The sequence below is a fragment of the Sinocyclocheilus anshuiensis genome, unplaced genomic scaffold (genome assembly GCF_001515605.1).
Source record: "Sinocyclocheilus anshuiensis isolate Anshui unplaced genomic scaffold, SAMN03320099.WGS_v1.1 scaffold2512, whole genome shotgun sequence".
Taxonomy (NCBI): Eukaryota; Metazoa; Chordata; class Actinopteri; order Cypriniformes; family Cyprinidae; genus Sinocyclocheilus; species Sinocyclocheilus anshuiensis.
The window spans coordinates 122322-144386 of record NW_015541014.1 but is presented as its reverse complement, the minus strand read 5'-3'; the positions used below and the strand labels follow the sequence as shown (position 1 = coordinate 144386).

Sequence of the window (22065 nt, the reverse complement as noted above, 5' to 3'; positions counted from 1 at the left end):
TAAAGTACCATTAAGTACCATACAAATGTTTACCTTTTGAAAAGGCACCACCTCAGTCACAGCTTTTGTAGGCTACCCTTTTTTCTGAGAGTGAGTACACTTTCTCTTTAATGTAGAGTACAAAGTTATGTTTTATAAAAATAAAAAAAACGAAAATCAAATTATAAAGTATTTGAAATAGTTATTTACAATTATATAAGCAATAAGTGTCATTAATTATATAAGCAAATCTGTGACATTGTGAATTTTCACTACTAAAATTGTTATGCTGATAATAGGCCTATCATTTGAAAATTTTATGACTTACACATAGGTTAGAGACAGAATGACTTGTTTATATATCACTCTAAAAGGTTTCTCAGTATTAAAAGTCAACCTGTCAGTTCTTACAACATATTATTAGTCATTTAGCAGTGACTTACAGTACACTAAAATACACAGATATAAATGTCTTTACAATAGGCCTATCTGACAATGTATATTACCAAAGGTTAATATTTGCAGCCATATTCTTACAGAATGTATAGCCTATATTTTATAATTTCCTGATTATTCTTTGAGATACTGGACCATCAGTCCAAGTGACCTTATTTTGGTGACCATTGTGAATGAACACTGAGGAAAAGCTTTAATCAGCAGGAACAGTGGAGGGAATATGTGGGGGAAGGATATTTAATGGCAGAAAGCTATCTGCATCGCTCTCGCTTCATCAGTTTTATGGAGTATGATAGCTGGGTACAATCAGGAAGTCAGTAAAGACTGCAGACAGAGAGATGTAAAGGAAACATAGACAGACTGAGGTTTGCAACAAGATTTGACCTGATTAATATACATAACCTATTGCTGTGCAGTGATCCAACAACATAGATCGCAGATCATCAGTTCAACAAACAAGCAGTTGATATTGAGTAACTTACATTTTTGACACAATTGCCAATTAGGCTACTTCAGACCAAAACAGATCCAAAGGAAGACAAAATCAGAATAAAATCCAACAGCATGTCACAGAGCAACACGCAATTGTTTTGTTCCTAAATGAATCACTGTTTTTTTTTTGTGTGTGTGTGTTTTTGAATGAATGGGTTCAGTGAATGATCCACTGACTTACTCAAAACGAAGGTCGACTTGATGTGCTCCTGAATTAAGAAGTGTGTTTGAACGAATCGCTTGAAGGAATGATTCAAAGACTCACTTTTAAAGACTGTCCTTTGTCGCCACCTACTGGCGAAACGATGCAACTTGCAAAAAGAGTCACTGAAATGTCCAATCTAATGCACAGACTGACAGCACAGAGGAGTGAGGTGATAAATAATTATTATTACAGTATATATAATGTTTACTGTTAAAAATATTCACGTGTCTTATTCAGTTTTGTGGTAAAGCATACCTGTACCAGTGCAGTGTACGTCTAATTAGAGGCGATAACTCCCCCTAGCGCAGCACATTGTAATGCGTCTCAGTCGGTCCCTCCACCTCTGCCAGTGTGCATCGCCTTGTGTGCTCCGCCTGTAGAGGATACATACTATCTTTACTGCCGTCAGATTGGTCGCAATGCCTGATAGTGGGTAAATTTGGGTATTGATCATCGGGTCATTTTATCGGGGATGTTGGCGTAGCCGCTGGGTAAGTTTCTTCTGTAGGCTACCTATTGTCTATCCTTTTGTGCTCACTGCATTGATCTAAATACAAGTGAACACCTTTTGGAATTAGAAGACACTGGAATGCATGTTGTTAAAGTTCTCACGCCCAGCTGCTGTCTGTAAAATGACAGATTTAAGCCATTGCTCATGGAGTATTGATTATAGCCCTTATGACAGGGTTAAAACGAAAATCTTTAGTGATGCTTCCTGACGAGGCGTCAGATTAACCCGTTATATTCACTGAAAATCAATAAGATTGATACAAATAACACAACGTTTAGATACATTTTTTCTGTAATATTTTCTTTAATAACCTATTAATAAAAAAAAAAAACAGCAACAACAGATTTTCTTAATGTGCGATGACTCATTAATCATCATTAATCTCGTGTCTGGTGACATCGACTCGCCTTCAAAAATGCTGCTGAGTGGATCACGCGCGCACCACATAGCTAGTGTTAATTTATTTGCTGATGTGTTTATCGGGTGTATTAGAGGCAGTGATGCCCCTCTTTAAGGCACATGGTTGGCATTCCATTGACTTGGGTGGTGTAACCATGCCTAGATGTCCGATTCGCACTAGAATCATTCTTTTGAGCCGGTTCGTTTTAATGATTCTGTGAAAGCAATTCTCGAAGCAGCAGAGCAAAGGAATTCACTGACATAGAACATTTCATAAAGAGGGAACTAAATATAGCTTTACAACTGGGGAAAGTAGTGATATTATATATTGATATAATTTCATCAATTAAATTACCATTGAAAAACATATATTAGGCTAGTTCATATAGTATATAGTTCTTATAGTTCGTTTTATTACATTTAAGCGTGCATTTTAATTGCGTTTATAAATTTAAACACTGTATTGTTTTGTATGAATTTGAAAGAAAAAGGGCTATTAAATAATGTATTATTATAAAATATCATATTAACAGATAGGCCTAAGTGATACAGCACCTTTCTCGTCTATTTTATTATTTCATTCTTATTTTCGATCACACTTTTTTAGAGTTTCTTATTATTTTAATATTTATAATATTTTATTGATAGAATATGTTTTTATTTATTTAGCATATTTATTTTCACATAAAACTGCTACCATTAAAGTTTGGCTACAATATGGCTATAGCAAAAACAGCCTAATGTATATAATTTGTTGGGAAAGCATAGAAATATAAACAGCATGTAACCACATATGTAGCCTATTTATCTACAAAAACCACGTAAACATCGCGCTAGGGCATCCGAATATAAGCTATGGAACGAATTGGTGAATCGTCTTTGAAACGGCCCATTGAGATGAGCCATCCGAGCGAACCGATTCTTTAGAATGAACCGATCTTCCTAACCCTATCATTTACGCCAATGAGCTACATGCGATTTATGACCTCTTGCGGTTCTCGTTTCTTTCCTCACAGACTGCGCTTTGCCTGAGGGGTTTGCTCTCGTATTATTGCAAAAAGAAACGGATATGTTCGATGTCAAAGCGAATGATTTTTGTTTTGAGTGCGTGGTCCGCATGGAAACAACGAACGGCTTGCAGGAATGACAGATCATTGTTCCTTTTCACATTGCGTTGGATTTGATGCAGTAAGAGGGTAAATTGATGCTTATGTTCAACTTTAATCCTGATTGACTAATTTTCTTTATTTTGTTTATAAATAATAATGACAAACAAGGCGTGGGGTTATCTCTGACCAAAATCTTGATTATCTTTAAAAGGATATTTGGGGGTCAGCAGTCAAGATTAATCTTTCTCCTCTTTTCTATAGCCTACACATATGCATGTGCTTATCCTAATGATTTCTGGCTGACTTTACCTACTTTACTTCAACACTTTCTTCTCTGACTTTCTTATGTAATAGTAAATGTGGAATAGCAAATGTCCCTGATAGCACACTTACATCATGGAGATGTCTATTTGACGTCTGCAAGACATATTTTTTTGTGTGTTTGCTTATCTGCAATATGTCTTTAGGACGTTTCCTATCAGATGTCAAATAGATTTTTAGAAGATGCCTTTAAGATAGAATGTATGTAAAACTGACATCTGAAAGATGTCTATCAGATGTGTGTACACAGCAGATGAAGCAATCTTTAACAGACATCTTGCAGACCTACGTGTGCTATCTGAGGATTTTTTTTTTAAGGTCAGTGTTTAGTCGCAGAGAGCATCTTTTCAAAATTAAGGTGATGTGAATTAATTTTATTGGGCATGCAGTTACAGTTTTCTTAAGATACAGGTGTCTTAACTTGATGTGAATTGCTATGAACCACATTTTACAATTACATATTCCTTCTCTTGGCTTGTACAACAGGAATGAGTTTGTGTCTATCACACTGTTCACATATGACACATTCTCATCTCTGGACTTTCTTATGCTTCTTGGTCTCTTTAGGAAACTACTGCCAGCTAATGATGTTGGACTCGTTGAAAGATGTCATGCATTTCAGGGGAGACTGAATTGTAAAACCTAAAAAAGTATTTAAACTTGAGTTAGAATTGCGTTAGTAAAACTTTAGCAAACAGGTGTTTTACCAGGATGTGCACCTATGTGTTGTATGCTGTGTGGTTTTGACTGATAAACAGTGGAAGCCTCTGGAAGTGGAAGTGTTTCTCCTCTTGAAGCACTAGAAATAAGTAGTGAGGCAGTCTTTCTTGTAAAGCAGACATTTTATGTCTTTTGCACATCAGAAAACAACCGACTTGTAAACGCTGGCTTTTAATCTGTCAGTACAACTCTTGCATTTTATATCTGACAGCACATGAATTATGCATTGGCCTGTCTAAAAGTTTTACACTCTCGTGCGCTAAAATAACACTAAACTTTATCTGAAGAACACCGCAAAGGAACAAGACTTCCACATTGTTGTTTGGGTACCTGTAATGTATTTATGAACCGCCTTTCTATTGCTACACACACATTCAACACACTCTATGCATGTCTTGAAAATGGGATCATTTCTTATTTTTAATGTTTCATTGTTTAAAAAAAAAACATGCAAAGGAAGAACACTGAAAGGCATGGAGCCTGAAAACACTGGGCTTGATAAGACGTTCAGAAACTCTCACTCTGTTTTAATTTCATAGTATCTTATACTGTCTGTCACAACACATGTTGACCTTTCAACACTTAGTGTCTTAGTATAATAACACTAGTATCCCTTGCCTTCTAGCAAAGGCTTCCTCAAGCAGCACCCAGGGAAGGGAGTGTTAACAATCCTTATAACAGTTAAACTGCTGGGAAGAATTGCTGTAAAATATGTCATTAGAGCTCATGTGTTGGCCCTAGCTGCAATCACTATGCTAACCACACAAGCCTATGGTGTTTTTATTGTGAGATGAAGAGCAATGGGGAAAAATGTTAAGTTAGCCTATATACTGTGTATCACTCTGAATGGCAAGCTTCAGACTGTTTTGTTGGCAGCAATCTGGACAATACACAAAATCTGTATATGTATTTGCATGTGCTTTTAAAGATCTAGAAGTGTTAAGCACAGTGTTTCTATATACAAAATAATACTGGATTGCATGTCAAGACTAACAATATAATCATCCAAATACTTGAAATACTTCAGGAGTGCCGTGTAGCTGAGATTGCATGCATGAGAGCTGCATGTTTCACAAGCGCATAAATGAAACACTTTAGGAATGAAAGTCCGTCTAGTAAATGAGGATTACACTTTTTGTTTTTTAAACAGCAGCGTTTGTGATGTTTTTGAGTATTATTGTTGTTTGTGGGTGTGTATGGTGGTTTCTCCACATCTGTTCCTTAGAGATGGACTGCACTTACAGCTGGAGAAAGAGAGAGAGTTCAGGATAGCGTTCTATATGGGGCTGGATTGTGCTGGCTAAATATAGAGCTACCAATGTTTCTGACACAATTATTTAATTTCCATCAGGCCTCAACACCCAGATTAAAGAGAGCGAGGTTCTGTAATGCAATTTTTCTGTTGTGCTACTGTAACTCGCTGTCACTCTCTCTTTCTCTGGCCATTTTGCCATAATATACATGCACACACACAAACATGCTGTTTACATATTCGTGATTCCAATAACTTTTTGGAAATGCTGTAGTAGTCTCGGAGAAGAGCCAGTGTGTGTTGAAGACATGGCAAGTGGGAAAGTTGATTATTGTTTAATATTTATTGATTTACTTTGGAGTCTTTGCATTTTTACATGACAAATAAAAAGAATATCAGGATTTGCAGGATAGAATAGAACCTGTGCCACCCATATGAGCGCTATATCTTCAGTTATTTAGATTTTTTTTAAACGGTACAATACTAAATTTAAAATTATCTTAGCAATAACATTAGTACATATGCAGATATATAGGCAAAATAGTATAGAAGTATACAATTGGCCATAATATTGTAACATTTGACATGACTTAAAAATTACATGAAGACATCATTTTATACACATTTTTACATTATACATATTTTACAATTACATATATAGAGAGAGAAATAGAGTGTTTATACATCATATTTAACATATTATATATAGCAATAAAATACTGTTCCTTTCACTCTCGCTGTCCCTCCCCCCTCTGCTTTCATTCTTTCTGCTCTCTGATTCTGTCTCTCTTTCTGCCTGTCTTGTATTCTTGTTTAGTAGGTGAAGAAATGTTATTGTTCTGCCATGTTTGATCATCCATGACTGCCTCTAGGGCAACTGTGAAAGTCTTGCATGTGCATGTGTGTTTCTACATGAGAGTATATGATATGCATTACTCAGCGCTTTGAACATATGTTAACGGCTTCGCTGAGTCTCTCTGTCAAATGATGTGTGTGTTCATGTGTCTTAGCTCTGTAGGTGTAATGGCTGTGAAAATGAGTTTTGATGGCTAAATGCAAACGCCTCCAGGGACTCCCCTGCTCCAGTTAGCACTACATTCTGACTATATGCTCTAATAGCAACTGTCCATCAGCTCACATTAAAATATTCCTCTGTTTCCTGTTAATTACTTCCTTTCTTCCGCAAAACACAAAAGGGTAATTTAAAAAAAATGCACTGGTTGCTCATTTCCAAGACAATTACAGTTAATGTGGAGCTTTCAAAGGACACAAAAGTATTGCAAATGTGACTCATACTCTGTCTTCCGAGTCTTTTGAAGCCAATGTGTGACAAAAAGACTGGCATTTAAGGTCTCTGGTTATTAAAGGAAACTTCTACATTTATTGCAGCATTCACTTCAAACACAAAGCTGATTTGAAAAGTGACTTAAGCATTTCAGGAACTTCATGCCATGAAATTCTTTTGAATTAAATGGTGAAGATACTGTGCCCATCTGTAATTATCAGCATGCTTTAGAAATAGAATGCAGTCTGTCTGAGACTGTAAGACGAGACCCAGATCTAGAAGAACTTTACAATTTGAGATTGTGCCCAGATAGAAGATATTTCTATATAAACTCTTTTTGTCCATACAGTAAAAGTTAGTGGGGTCCAAAACAATATCAAACCCTGTTGGGTTTCATTGTAAAAAAAAAACACTGAGACATTTTTCAAAATATCTATGTGTTCCGCAGAGAAAAACTCAGAGAGGTTTGGAACAACATGAGGGTGAGTAAATAATGACAGAATTTTGATCTCTTCAAAAAAAAAAAAAAACAGAAATTTTATTTTCACAAATCAACAAGTCTTTCTGTGTGCGTATTTCTGGTAAATACTGTTCTAAGATGTATGGTGAACACGTAGGTATGATACAGTATCTAAAATACAAGTGATAAATGTTTATATATTTTTGAATATTGTGTGTGTGTGTGTGTGTGTGTGTGTGTGTGTGTGCGTGCGTGCGTGCGTGTGTGTGTTTGTTTTCAGGGCACTATGAGGTAACCCCAGAGGAATGCTATGTGTTCTTGTCCAGGTCAGATTTCTTCCATTGATAAGAGAAATGAAGACTTGAAAGTGGTCAGTGCTATCTTGGCAAACTCACATACCACACATTGATCAAGAACATAGAGGTATTTACCTGTATTCTTAGATAAACTAGCAATTAAGACAACTGTCCCATTCTAAAAAAGTTCAAAACGTGTCCCCCCCTCCCCACAGTATAGAATGTTTAATATCATTCTTTTGATTTCTAAAGAAAGTTCCAAATACCTACATAAGATATAGTGATGTTGATGGGTCATTATTTTGGGTAAGTTTCTATGATAAGTCTTAAAGAATACAGATATTTACAGCTAGAGTGAATATTTGCAGGTAGAGGGAATAAATGCAGTGAATTGTAGTTGGACTAATTGTATTAAATCAATTTCTGTGTTCAGTGTGAGTTACAAAAATAAAGTTTCAAAAATCTATGTCTGCCATTGTTTGAACAAACAGGTATTTAATTTAATTTTCAGTGAAATTTAATTTAATCTGCTGAATAGTTTGTCACAAATTAATTAATTAAATGAAAACCCCCAAAACTTATATGAATGTGGCAGGGAGTGAGAGGCAGAAAGTAAATTGCAGAATTTAATTCCATCATGGTTTAATGCGAGTGACTTGTGATGGAATAAATTTGCCCATGCTGGGATCTAATTTTTAGACCTGTAAATCCTCTTATAGGTGTGTATTTGTGAGTGCTTTGTGAGTGTGTTGATGTGTTGGTTGCTTGTTTTGAGATGGCAGGTGGCACTAGAGCGTGAGTGCACTCCACATTAGTAATTTATGAGCGGATAAATCAATGCACAAGGTCTGCGCTGGAAGTCTCAGTATAAAGCCTTGATACTCACTGCTTGCTAGCCTCATGTGACTCTTTAATGACAGTGTGATGGTTCAAAGGCTTTTTTCTCCAAACTCTTTATGTTTTTGTCCAGGGCTTGTGAGTCACATTACTTTGATATGCCCCTACTCTGGGTGCTGAATAACCAACCAGAATACCCCTTTGGTCCTGCAATCTGGCATGTCATTCAAGTTTTAGCAGCTAAGACCATAACTAGCTAGCAAGCTTAGACTAAATGTGTTTGAATGGTGTGGGAAAGTTCTTATGTCTGCTTTGCTGTGATATAATCTCATGATTTCAAAGATCAAATTTAAAGTGACACCATGAAACTGAGTAGTCAGAATTCCCTGAAGATGGAGAACTGAGGGCCAAAAAATCTAAACAAAAAAAAAAAACAGGTAAGAGCAGCTAAGAAAAATAGCTTCCACAACAGCTCAAGTGAGAGGGGTCTGTGGGCATAGTAATGAAAAGGAATAGCTGAATACTAATGAAATACAGTTGATTTCCTAAGGATCACACCTTCCGGTCTTTAATAAATTATCACTAGCAGATATATTGCAACTAGAAAGGAGGAAGCAGAAGGCAAGCGAAATAAATTTATTAGTTTGGCTTCTGTACTGGCTAAAGTTGAGTAGTACTGAAACAGATGCACCTTGATCTTGCCAGCAGAGGTGCTTTACAGTGCTTTAGGCTTTGCTGCAGTGAACTCTTGATGCTGCGCCTGCATTTGTTGTCAGTGTATTGGAGAAAAGCTGTATGCATTTACATTTATGCATTTATCCACAGTGACTTAAATTGCATTCAAGGTACACATTTTTATCCATTTTTGCTTGCCCTGGGAATTGAACACATGACCTTTTTTTTTTGGACTGCTGCACTGTATTGCAGTTATTTTTTTACTAACTGACATGAGATAGCCCTAATCTTTTTAAAAGACTGTGTTTGTGCTCTGAATTAAATTATGTAAATTATCAAATTATTGTGTTTGATGTATTTATGGTATAAGGAGTTTGTTAAAAAAAATCTTTCTTTCTCTCTCTTTTTAGGTTAATGTTTGATAACAGAAAGCCCCTAGAAAGGATCCTGTCATCTTGCACAGATTCATGTATGTCCTGATCATCATCTGCACTTTAACTATCTCCACATTCCTCCCTCCGCTGCGTTAAACCAGTCACAGCACGGACAGTATTACAATGGACACAGATTCAATCCACTCTGGTTATTCCCACCACTCCAACAGGTCACGTGGGTCAAACAAGCAGAGGTAAAGGGCTGAACTGCCTGTGCACATGCATGCATACACACCATACTCTCCTTCTCCCTCTAATGTATCTCTCTCTTGAGGATTTTCCCAGATTTCCTCACACTTATTCATGCAAAAAAATTATATTGTCATTACGAAAAGATTCTGCATTTATTTAGAGCTTCAAGTGTATTAACAAAATGAAATTAATTTTTCTGTGAAATGATTCTTCTGTTGCTCATTAGTGATGGGATGTGTTTAATTACTTTCAGAATAAATTATTGAGAATTGTCCTCTGGTGATTCTAAATGATTACTTTAAAAAGGTAATCAGTGTCATAACTCATTAAAAATGTTATTGTTTAAACTCAGTAATTGATTCTTCAGTTTGCTTTTTATGACTACATGACCAATATTGCGGGAAATCCAAAGCTTACATTTTTGTTTATGATAAAGTCAACATGCCTTTTCATCTCCATTTCTATTCCGTTCCATTACTTTTGTTTAAGTAGTTTCTTATTGCATAGAATTGCTTGTGCTTGTATGACACTTTTCACTCATGCTCACAGATTTGGGCTGGATTTTGGTAGCTGCTCTGATCTGAGCCAGAGATTTTCACATATTCTCCCAGCTCTCCTTGTCAGTGCTTACTGATATACTTTAATACTCTTAGGCTGTGTTGACCCCACCCACTGTAATTAGGAGGTTATTTATTGAGCTCCACTATTGTTAGGTGTCCCATAAAATCTCCAGTTAAAGGCCCAAACAGGCCTGAGGAATTCCAGCATGAAAGCAGAGAATGTATGTGTCTTCCTGCCACTTTTTACTTCTTATCCCCCTTTCTTTCACTTAATATTCTTTATTAGTTAGTAACTATTTCTGGATGAATTAGCGCATGTATCCTACTCTATCATCTCCATATCTTACCGTAATTGTGTCTGTTCAGTACTTAGTCTAATTTAACTTTTACAGACATGGAAAAAGCAAAAATTGTCTATAAAAGGTGTGCAAATGAAAGTTAAAACAATGCTAATTAAAATATTTACTTACTAATATTTTTCACACACCACCTTCAAACTGCCTCTTTCTCTCTTTCTGTATGTATCTATAACTTGTAGCATACACTCATCTAGCCAGTTTCCCTTGGATCAGTGGGCAAGCTCAGCTATTTCTTTCTTCCAATTTTCAAATGAAGCTGAACTGCACAGTTTACATCAGCACACATTTATGATGCCTGGGTGGGGACGGACACCTCAATGTTTCACCAGGGGCTGTCATACTGCCTCTGCCATTCAGCATCAACACCCAGTTTATATAACTTCTAATTACAATCCCATGCTTGCTGCAGGGTATTTAGAATACTGAAATACACACAGAGTTGAGTAGTTCTGCACTGCTGGGAAAAGGGGCTTTGTTGTTTTATTCATTGATTGCATTTTTTAAAAATATCTTCGGAAATCCAGCGCCATGACCTTTAGCACTGTTAAAAGCAAAGTAAATATATGTAGTATAAAGGCCATTTACATTTTTTTAGAAAATGAGAAAAGAAAGAATTAGAGAAAGTGGTGTGGTGCAATTGAAGATCTGGTTGAGGTTTGAACCCACTTCAGCAGGACAAAGAGAAGCCTTGGGTTACTTTAGAGGGTCTGAAGCTATAATAAGGGAGTGAAAGCATCTGTGCTTTTATTTTTTTTTTAATTAATTAAATTATATATATATATAGAGAGAGAGAGAGAGAAAGAGAGAGAGAGTTCTATAATATTATATATTACTGGAGAACTTATGTATTTTCCCACCTCATACCCAAATCTCCAGGGTTGTGCTTACTGTAGATGGTGGACAATCAGAGGTGAATCATTCCCCCAAAATTCAAAGTAGTTCAAAATGTGATTCTTAGTATATTCATTATCTGTCTACAAAGTTGAATCTTGTGCTTTTGTTGTATGTTGGAGCAGCTGTTAGGTTTAGTCCCTGTGGTTCAGCTGTAGACATGTTCTATAATATAACACAAAATCTCAGAGTACCCTGCGTTCCCATTCTGCCCAGGCTGTCCAGGATTAGAGTAAAGCAACAGGGGCTCGACGTCTGTGATGACTATCTGTAAAAGAAAAGGGAGCATTTTAAAAACATAAGGGTGGTATTGAAATTAATGTTTTAGTATTAGTTCTTTTAACTGATCAAAACATGTACCTTCATAAACTGTCAACTAGTCTCTAAACATAACAGTTAGAGGACAGTGTAAGACAAAAGCAATCTTCTATCATATTGCATTCTCTCTCTTCATGCTCACTGATCTAACATGATCAGAGAGTTACTTTAGAAAACTATAGTTGAGTGGTTTTCAGCTGGTGGGTTGCGACCTCAAAATGGGTTGAACATCTGTTCTGACAGGGTCATGGACAGGGTCATGGACTGATGGACTGTGTAGAAAAAAACTGCTTGCTTGATGTAAATGCATCCATCCGTCTATCTATCTATCTATCTATCTATCTATACATATATGTGACCCTGGACCACAAAACCAATCTTAAGTGTCAATATTTCGATTGGTTTGTTAGGATAGGACAATATTTGGCCGAGATACAACTATTTGTAAATATGGAATCTGAGGGTGCAAAAAAATCAAAATATTGAGAAAATCGCCTTTAAAGTTGTCCAAATTAAGTCTTTAGCAATGCATATTACTAATCAAAAATGAAGTTTTGATATATTTACGGTAGGAAATTTGCAAAATATCTTCATGGAACATGATCTTTACTTAATATCCTAATGATTTTTGGCATAAAAGAAAAATCGATAATTTTGACCCATACAATGTATTTTTGGCTATTGCTACAAATATACCCCAGCGACTTAAGACTGGTTTTGTGGTCCAGGGTCACATATACACATATTTATATATATATATATACAGTACTGTGCAAAAGTCTTTAGCATTTTCACGAACAAAAAAAAAAGGTTTTAAGCCAGTTTTAAGCAAGTTATTTCTATCTTTTGCTGTACTGTGTCAGCAAAATAATCTTATTTCAAACAGAAAACAAGATTATTTTGCTTACCCCATTGGCAGATTATTTTGCTTGTTTCAGGCAAAAACTCACTTAATTTTGACATGTTTTTTCTGAAAACAAGACAATAATTTGTACTTGGCTAGAAATTCCTTCTTGGTTTAAGAATGTTTCGTTTTTTGGCTGAAAACAAGACAAAAAATCTAAGTAAGAAAAGCATTTTTTTCAGTGAAGAAGAAACAGGAAAAAATGTAGACAGGCTAAATTCAGAAGAACTATGGCAACGTCTCCGAGATGCTTGAAGAAACAATATATTTTTCATGCTTCATTATGAAAGCTTTATATTATTAAACATAGACAGTGTGCAAACAAGTTATTTGCTGATGTCAATAATTACTCAGAGCGAGACGTCTATGTCTGATGCTGTTTGATAGAATGTGTGTGCTGTATTTGTTTTGTTTATCTGTTTTGTTTATTCTAAGGCTGACCAGATATTAGCTATGATGACTAAAAAGACTGAGCGAGAGAGAGAGAATGCTGTGCTTGGATTAGGGTCGTCACAGCTCACTGCATCTAACCCAGTTTGCACCAGATGCTCCAGCTAGGACATGTGCGAGACAGTGCTAGAGGAAGCCAGCGCGTGTCAGCGAGAGGATGAGGAGGGAGAATGTTGATGGTGGTTATCCTGTCATTAGTCTGAGTGTGTTTCCCCGCTCCCATTGCCATGGTGACAGCGTTTCCCTCACATACGTCGCTGTGTGTGTCTCTCTCGTGCAGTGAACGCAGCAGCAGGGATCGGCACAAATCACACAGCCGAGACAGCAGCAGCCGCTCAGACAAAAATGTCACCATCAGTGCATCGTCAGCTCTGCCACAGCAGCCGGATCAAAGCTCCGCCCCCACAGACGCCCAGGTGAGTCAGACATTGAATATATTTAAAGGAATGAATGTGATAGTGAGCATTACCATTGTGACCTTGAAAGTAATTAATATAATCAAGATTATATAAAACAATGATATTTCATATAATATCAATATTTTGTATAATATCTTTTATATTTTTATATAATAAATATTTTATTATATTACACCACTGTTCAAAAATATGGGGGTCGGTAATTTATTTATTTTTTAAGAAAAAGTTTCTTAAACACCAAAGCAGCATATTAGAATTATTTCTGATGGATCATGTGACACTGAAAACTGCTCAAAATTCAACTTTGCCATCACAGGAATAAATTAAAATTTTAAATATATTAAAATAGAAAACAGCTATTAAAAATTGTAATAATATTTTTACAATATTACTGTTTTACTGTATTTTTGATCAGCCTTGGTGAACATAAGAGAATTAAAAACATTTGCCAACCCCAAACATTTGAACTGTAGTGTATATGTTTTATAACTTTTTAAAATATTTTATAAATGTATTGTCATTGTCATTGTGCACTTTGCAAACTCACAACAAAAATAGTCACACATGCACATCATTGTATACATACGGTGTATAGATGCACAAATACAAACATTCTTCTTGTTTTTAATGCTGCATTGCATATGCATTTGTGCAAAATATATATGATGAGACTGTATGTGATGGGGAAAGCGCGTCATCCTGACCTCTGAGCTCCAGCTCGGCAAACACACAGGCCACAGAGTTAACAGAGTAAAGAGGATAACAGGGATTTCAGACAGTGACATGCTCCAGAAAATAGAAAAATGCATTTATTTATTGAATGCTATGTGCTGGCAGAGTAATTCATTTGGGAAGTGCTCAGGGTTTTGACAGATTAAAGCAATATTCAGAACTTTAACCTCAAAGAAAAGAAGCGCCACCTCAAAAGGACAATTTATTCATTTCAAATTAATTAATTCATTTAATCTTTTTTAGTCATTTACAGCTCAACTAATGAATGTTATTTGTGTATGTAGTTCTTTATCAAAATTACAAGCTTCACATTAGTGCTTTTTTTAGTCTCCAGTCTGCTTGCTCCATTGTGAAAGCAATTCGTGCTGTTTCACACCGCATGCATAAACAGCACGCAAGCGGTGCTGCAGCTTAACTGTCATAGCAGGCTCACATTGTGCTTTCACACTGACTGTGTTTCTGCTGCATAAATGAGCTGCAGCTTTATACAGAAAATAAAATGATTTCTGGTTTACCGTGCAGTTGAGAATTATTATTATGAATGTGATTGTAAGCGAGGTGGATCTCATTAACATTCAAATAGTAATTAATAGACATTTATTTACAATGGAACCCAAACTCTACAAACTTTATCTGGAGTCACTCAGATTTACTGATTTGCAGTGTTCAGGTGCCTGTCAATGTGTAAACTGAATGAAGGCAGATGTATTTTTTGTCAGATGTCAAGTAGTTGACTCTATTATTGTGTTTCTTTATAGAAGCTAATATTGTAATATTGTGTTAATAAAATGTATAGTGTATTCAGTGTATTTTCTGCTACGTTCAGCACATTTAGAGTTGCAAAAATAGGCTCAGTGGTGAAACTTTATGGGCAAAAAAAATGTTTTGCTGCTATGCGCATGCAGTGTGAAACAGGCCTAAAATTTATATATGAGTTTTCCCATGATGTTTGTTATCATTGGTTATACAATGGCATAGCTGCATTTGAGTTATATAAAGACACATATGTACAGGAAACAGTCACTTCACAGGGAAGGTGCAGTGACTGTGCTGGAATATTTATAAGAGAGACCATGAAAAAGGGAACGACAGAATTCAAGGGTAAAGTGCGTGTGTGTGTGTTTAAGGAGGGGGTTTTGTGGTATAGACAGATATGGAAAATAGGAGTGACATACATCTCAGTATGAAAGGACGCCACTTTGTACTTCCTACTGGGTCTCAGTTATTCTGACCTACTTGGCTCCCCCTCAGGGGCAAAAGGCATACAAAGTTTTCATAGGTCCTCATGTCTGTCTACATTAATTTGTGCAAGTGTATGTGTGTGTGTGTGTGTGTGTGTGTGTGTGTGTGTCTGTCTGTCTGTCTGTCTGTCTTTACATACTGTACATTTCTGCTTGAGAGGACTTGAAGGCATGGAGGAGTTCTGATTGATCACACCTAGTTCTGGATTTTCAGTGCATTATATTTTATAGATCAATACTGAATAAAATTATATTCGTACACTACTGTTCTAAAGTATGTACTTCTATTACTTCTAACTTCTAATACTTCTATTCAGCAACTTTATATCTATCATGGTTTCCACCAAAAAAGCAGCATAAACTTTTTTTTAAACATTTATTAACTGAGCATCCATAATAACTGATCATTTGAGCAGCAAATTAGCATATTACAATGTTTTCTGAAGGATCATGTGACACTGAAAACTGGACTAATGGCTGCTGAAAATTCAACTGTGCCATCACAGGAATAAATTACATTTTAAGATATTAAAATAGAAAGCAGTTATTTTAAATTGTAATATTCACATGTGGAAATACTGTTTTTGCTGTATGTTTGATCAAATAAATGCAGCTTTAATGAGCATAAGAGACTTCTTTCAAAACGTTCAATTAAATATTAACTACCCCAAACTTTTGAACAGTAGTGTATATGGAAACAAACATGAACCTGCCAGATCTTTATATTCCAATACCAACATTTCATAGACGTCAACCAGTTTTTATCTTCTAATAGATCATTTGAATTACAACAGCAGATCTCTCGTATATAAAGGAGCAAATACACACTGGTATATTTGGTAAAAATATCACAGTAAATCAAAGAAAGCTCCTGGCACCGCTAAAAGGTTAATGCCATGCCCTTGAACGGCTGTCAGGTCTATTCTTCCCTGTGTAATTTCATCATGTTGGCTCTGATCTTCTTTCATCTTCCTGTCATTCAGCCTGGGCCTCTGGAATGTTTTCTCCCGTGAGGAAACTTTAGACGTTAGTGAACAGAATGACTTGGAATAGCAAGCATGTAAGCCATAACTTACTTGCTAAGAAAGGGTCTATGTTTATGTTTCCTTGTTGTGCCCTTGTTTGAGTGTGTCGTTCTTGCTAGTGTCATTTTTAGAAAAATTTGATTTTTCCATTTGCTTTTGGATTATTGCAAAAAAAAAAAAAGCTTTGTGACGAACAAAAGTTTATGAGTCTTGCATGTTTTGTTCATCATGATAATCTTCATAAATTAACGCAGCTCTTGAATTTTGAAACAAAAGAAAAAAACATAGGCTATATACAAACTACATCATGGACACATGACGTCAATGTCACTACCACTGAACTTCCAACAACTCTTTCAGTCTTTATTTAAAAAACATTTTCCCTAAGAATTTGAGTTAGAATAGTTTGCAAAACCAATTTAGCATGATTACAAACACAATGAAGCTGTAAAATGGGAATAGCAGATGAGTTTACCTGTTCAGCATGATGACGTTTTATGTTCCCAACAAGTAAAAAAAAAAAGAATAAAATAGAATAAAAAATGAAAATATCTTGAGCCTGTGTTAATCACAGACCTTATTTCGGGCATTTAAATAAAAAAAGATATCTCATCACCAATGACAGATATCTATTTTAGTCCCTCCTCCCCTTCACCCCAGATTCACTCACTCAAGACTGTTTGACTTTGATTCATCTCGCCTTTTATTCAAGTTAATAGGCCAGGGTCATAATGAGAAATAATCCTTATCTAATGCAATTTCTAACTTTTCAAAGCCAACTACTGCATTAAAAAGAAATGTCCTGGGTTCAATACAAGTTAATTCAGAATCAAGTCAAACTCTGTCGAGAGTATCTGAAGCATGCTGTCAAGTACTGCTGAATATCATTTTAAATCACTGTGCTGTTAGTCATGTCTGTAATTCTATAATAATATCCATATTTGTTATGCTCATTTTGATTTGGAGTTTTAAGCCTGAGCAACGTGCCAATGCAGGTTTATTTTGGAAAAAAATGAGAGGAAAAGGATGGAGGGTGGAGAGGAGAGGGGTGCAGGAGTTTCTCACACTTGTTTACCACTCCCTCTCTTCCTGCTTTTCTTTCTGTGGTACAGCTCAGACTGTGACTCTGTGAGAGGGAAATGAGCTGTACTCAAGTCAAGCAGAACGCTAACATACATGCAAACACACTATTAGCTGCGCTGTGTGCTTTTGTCTCTCTCAGTGGGGGAAGCACATTCAGCAATGTGGACTGTGGGCAAAATGGAAAAGATCAGACCGCAGTGCTGCACAATAGTCTGCCCTCTGGTCACAAAGAAACAGCTCTTATAAGAGTTATTCTATTAACAAATGCCTCATTTAAAAAAATAATCTTTGCAGAATCATATGCCAATAAAATTGTTGAATTTGGGTTAAAGAGTAAGTTTAACCAAAAAAGAAAAGTCTAGTAAATATTGCTGTTTATTATGTTTAATCAGGTATTAAGAATGTTAATTGTCATTTCAGATCCAGCTCTTAAAACAAAGTCATTTTGAACCTTGAACCTAATTTGCATTAAACTATGCTTAAACTGGTTTAACCATTTTACTGAAAAGATTTGACTCAAAGAACATCACTACTGATCATTTCAGCCTGATCTAACAGTTTGTACAGTTTAACCTGGCTTGTTGCGTTAACCTTTGAAAAGAGGCTGTTATTGAAGGATGCAACCTGCTAGTAGACATTGTTATTGCTTTTAGTTGAATATTTTATTCCACATGTGGAGAGCCGATCATTTCAAAGCTTATTTTTGAAGTCTCAAAGGTATTGTAGCAAAAACAGTTTCATTTTAGGGGTCAAAGAGGAAGTGGAAAATAGTCAAGTAAAACTGAAAAATTATTTGCTAATCAATTGTAAGATTTGACCTCTTTAACTGTAGTCTAAGGTGAGCCTTTTGAGGATTTCAATCGTTTTCCTTCATTGTAAATTTATGTACGAGCAACTTTGTTAGACTTCAGTGCTCAAAAATTTGAGTGTAAATGTGTTGATTACATATAATGATTACAGCAGTATTTTACAGTAGTAGTTGCCTCAAAACTCATTTAGAGGTTGACCATGTAACTTCATCTGATGGGCTCCATTTTTTTTTTTTTTTTAAGTTCATGTTCATCCGTGTTTGTGTTTCCACCAGCTTTTACAACGCACTTTGCTTCTTTAACCTTTTCCATCTGCCATTTCCTCACTTCTGATGATGATTGGCACAAACTCTAAAATGTGTAACAGAAAGGGAAATTTTTTTTTTTTCTGAGCTGAAACCATCAGATGTGTACTCACTTTAATTTTGATTCTTCTCACTTACTAATAATCCCTCCCTTTTCTTTCATCACATACAGCATGTGCATATCCCATATTGTATTTGTTAGTTGTCTTATTCCTTATTTTCTTGGCCCAGAAGCTGTGCATCGTGGTTTTTTTAATCTAACAATACTAGGTTATGCAATGCCTGCTATATTGCAAAATTGCAGTAGTGTTGTTCCTAAACTCATTGAATTGAACTTAGTAAATATAGCCAATGGTTGGCCCAGTAACTGCTGCATGCAGCTGTATTTTATGTCTGTTATTATTATGATAATATTATTGCTGTCATTTACATGAATTGAAAACTTTCTCAATTCAGATTAAATTCACTAAACTACATTACCATACAAAATACAGCTTCTATTCATACAAATAGATGCATAAATAAGCAAACAAGTCCATAAATAAATATATAAATATTTGCAGATGAATTACCAACCTTAGTGCAGAATTATCTGTAATGGAATTCTAATCTGCACTGCATTTCACATTCTTCTGGCATTCACTCAGACGTCCTGCTGTTAGAAAGTTCTCATTTGTTGTTAGTCTGTCTCTCAGTTCTCATGTTCATTTATATGCAGATGTATGTGAGTTTTGGGTATTTGTCATTAATATATGCTGATGAGGGAGACCTGGGTATTTCTGTGCTGTCTGTCTGAATTAGCTGTGAAGCAGATTTGTCATCTCACCAACAGGGATGGAAAAGGGGTTAAATCAGAAGCTGTAAATGTGTCTTTTTCTGTATTATCGATCCTGAGTGCTGGGCTTGGGTGTTGGGCCTCTGAGATAACGGGGCTTGTAGGAGTATGTTGAATTTTTTATGTGCATGATATATCGCTGATCCCCTCCCACCTCTTGACAGGATGACAACTGGGGTGAAACCACCACAGCGGTCACTGGAACATCAGACCACAGCTTGTCTCAAGAGGATTTGGCTGGCTTCGGGAAGGAGACGGAAGGTCCAGTAGAGAAATTGAACTGTGTACGCTTCCTTCCTTTGGCCCTCATCCTCCTCCTAGGCCTGCTGGTTCTGATTACCCCCCTGTCCTTCCTGGTGCTGCCCCAGCTGATGTGGCCGGAGCGCCTGCAGGCTTGTGGTACTGTCTGTGAGGGCCTGTTTCTCTCGCTGGCTTTCAAGCTCCTCATTCTGCTGCTGGCTGGCTGGGCGCTGTTTGTGCGACCGGCGCGAGCCTCCCTGCCCCGGATAGCAGTGTTCCGCGCCCTGCTGGGGTTGCTCACACTCCTCCTGCTGCTCTCCTATTGGCTGTTCTTTGGAGTGCGCATCTTGGATTCGCAGGTAGGTGCAAATATAGGGACCATGAAGAGTCAAGAGAAACATGTTGAGATTTGTGGAATTGTGATTGTGTAAATTCAGTTTTTTATAAAATGGATAGTTTCAGCTGTTGATGAGCCATGTTCAAAGCCATATTAAAATATATACAGATATGCACACCTGTGAATGTGGAACAATATTTTTGCTATTTCATTTGGTGACGCTATTGGCACTGAAATTACACACTTCACTTATAGTGTAACCTACAATTAGGCTGACTTTAATTGTGTTAGGATCGATAGGATTTTTTGTAATGTTTTGAATGAAGTCTTATGTTCTCCTAGGCTGCATTTATTTGATCAAAAACAGCAATATAGTGAAAACGTATTACAATTTAAAGTAACTTTTTCTATTTTAATATATTTTAAACTGTAATTTATTCCTGTGATAGTAGAGCTGGGTTTTCAGCAGTCATTACTCCAGTCTTCAGTGTCACACAATCCTTCAGAAATCATTCTAATATGCTGATTTGGTCCTCAATAAACATGTATTATTATCAATCTTGAAAATCATGATACATTTTTTTCAGGATTCTTTGATGAACAGAAATTTAAAATGAACAGCTTTTATTTCCAATATAAATCTTTTGTAACATAAATGTCTTTAATGCCACTTTTGATAAATTTAAAGCGTCCTTGTTGAAAAGTGTTAATTTAATACATTATTAAATTATATTATAACACTGAAAATAAAGATAAAACAGGATGCCTGAATTTAGTACAGGTCATTTTGTCTCCCTTGGCTTATTGCTTTACTATCTGTGCTTGACAGGATGAGAACTACCAAGGCATAGTGCAGTTTGCAGTATCATTGGTGGATGCTCTGCTGTTCATTCATTACCTGGCAGTAGTTTTGCTGGAGGTCCGGCATCTGCAGCCCTGCTTTTCTCTCTGTGTCGTGCGCTCCACCGATGGAGAGACTCACCACTACAACCTGGGACAGCTCAGGTGCCAGCTGATTACAATGACCAAACTTTTATTAAAACAAATACTGTTCAATATGCTGTTTAATGGTCTGTTGAATGCTCTTTAGTTAAAAGTAAATGGAAAAAGGAAGTCATTAGTCACACTTCAAAATAAAGGTTCCAACTAATACTAAAAAGTTCTACAGAACCAAAACATTTTACATTGGAAAATCATTTTTATGGTCTAGTTTTGTAGAAAACCATTTATTTATTGATGTGTTCAAGAATCTAGAAAGCAGTAAGCTCATCTGAGGATTCTTTGAGCAAATAAAGAAGCATAGACAGTGAAAATGTTTTTGATTAGAAGTGGATTGTTCATTGAAACCTAAGGATCATTGAAGATCCTTTATTTTTAATATTGTATACATCATTTTATTGTTTTTATACATCAAACCTGCAAACCAACTGTATATATTAACAGGGAAATATTTTTTCAGAACATTAAAGGTTTTGTCTCTGTAATTGCATTGATTATATGGCTGAGCTGCCTTCTTGCTGAGATATTATATGTGCTTGTCTATACACACAAAACTGTATGTGTGTGTGCACTGTTTAATGCATTAATAATGAGTTGAAGTTGGGCCAAGGGAAAAAGGTCCATTAATCACTCCATTACAGACACTCCCTACTTTTCCTTGCGTTGCTTCCCCTCTCCCTTCCTCTTTCCTGCCCATCGCTTTCCTTTGTTCTAGCTCTCATTGTTTCATTGGCTTAACATTTTTGATCCAGTGCTGCCGCAGTGTCAAGTGACAGCGTGCACACACACACAAAACAGAATGAAATCTATTATTATCTGACTCTGTTTAATGAAATACATGATGGGATTGTCTGTTCCTGTGTTTAAATAGACACCTAAACCCATATTACAAGTTTTTTTTTTTTTTTTTTTTTTTACAATTCTGTTTGTTCTCT

General features: G+C 36.1%; 1 protein-coding gene across 3 annotated transcripts in view; it reads left to right on the top strand.

Annotated features, from left to right (window-relative positions):
• Window positions 1-1514: 1514 nt before the first annotated feature.
• The window catches only part of LOC107690494 (vang-like protein 1), a 27852-nt gene continuing 7301 nt past the window's right edge, over window positions 1515-22065 (top strand). For 2 of the 3 annotated variants that reach the window (XM_016488854.1, XM_016488852.1), the window contains exons 1-5: window positions 3063-3238; window positions 9408-9625; window positions 13386-13521; window positions 19719-20153; window positions 20961-21136. In XM_016488854.1, coding sequence (XP_016344340.1) covers window positions 9555-9625; window positions 13386-13521; window positions 19719-20153; window positions 20961-21136 — 818 coding nt within the window. In that variant the 5' untranslated portion in view covers window positions 3063-3238; window positions 9408-9554. Of the gene's footprint in view, window positions 1624-3062; window positions 3239-9407; window positions 9626-13385; window positions 13522-19718; window positions 20154-20960; window positions 21137-22065 lie in introns of those variants that run through there. The other variant, XM_016488853.1, reaches the window with a different exon arrangement.